This window comes from Geospiza fortis, unplaced genomic scaffold (genome assembly GCF_000277835.1).
Source record: "Geospiza fortis unplaced genomic scaffold, GeoFor_1.0 scaffold324, whole genome shotgun sequence".
NCBI classification, from domain to species: domain Eukaryota; kingdom Metazoa; phylum Chordata; class Aves; order Passeriformes; family Thraupidae; genus Geospiza; species Geospiza fortis.
The window spans coordinates 719934-720407 of NW_005054559.1; the positions used below are offsets into that span (position 1 = coordinate 719934).

Sequence of the window (474 nt, forward strand, 5' to 3'; positions counted from 1 at the left end):
TCTGAGTGCCAGGGAGGGTGGCTGCCCGGTGCTGTGCTGGCCTCTGCTCCCTGCTCTGCTCCGGCTGGCAGCCGCCCCTGCCTGTCCCCTCCTTGCTCCCCGCCCCTTTCCCTGCCCTCCACTCCCCCGTTTCACTTGACTGGTGTTTTCGTTGGTTTGTTCGTTTGTTTGTTTTTTTAATAAATGTCCTTGTGCAGCCCCAGATCCATCCTTGGGGTTCACCCCGGCGTGGTGGGCAGGGGGGACAACCTGGGATGTTCTGGAGGGTGTTGGGGAGGGGAAGCAGAACAGCTCGGGATGGGGAGAATGTGAAGATCCCCGTGGACGGGTTGGGGTGCACTGGGCAGAATTGGGGTGTAGGGTGTTGACAGGTGGGGGTGCGGGGAGGTTCTGTGGGAGTTCTGCTCGCTTTTGGTTTCGGTTCCAGTTCGGAGCTGGGGCTCCCGGGGGATCCCCGAGCCGGGCGGCTTGGCT

At 62.4% G+C, this 474-nt stretch overlaps 1 protein-coding gene across 1 annotated transcript in view; it reads left to right on the forward strand.

The window, feature by feature from the left end:
• The first annotated feature begins 297 nt into the window (after window positions 1-297).
• Window positions 298-474, forward strand: part of DHX58 (DExH-box helicase 58) — a 4327-nt gene continuing 4150 nt past the window's right edge. The window contains 1 exon segment of the mRNA XM_005429629.2: window positions 298-308. Coding sequence (XP_005429686.1) covers window positions 298-308 — 11 coding nt within the window.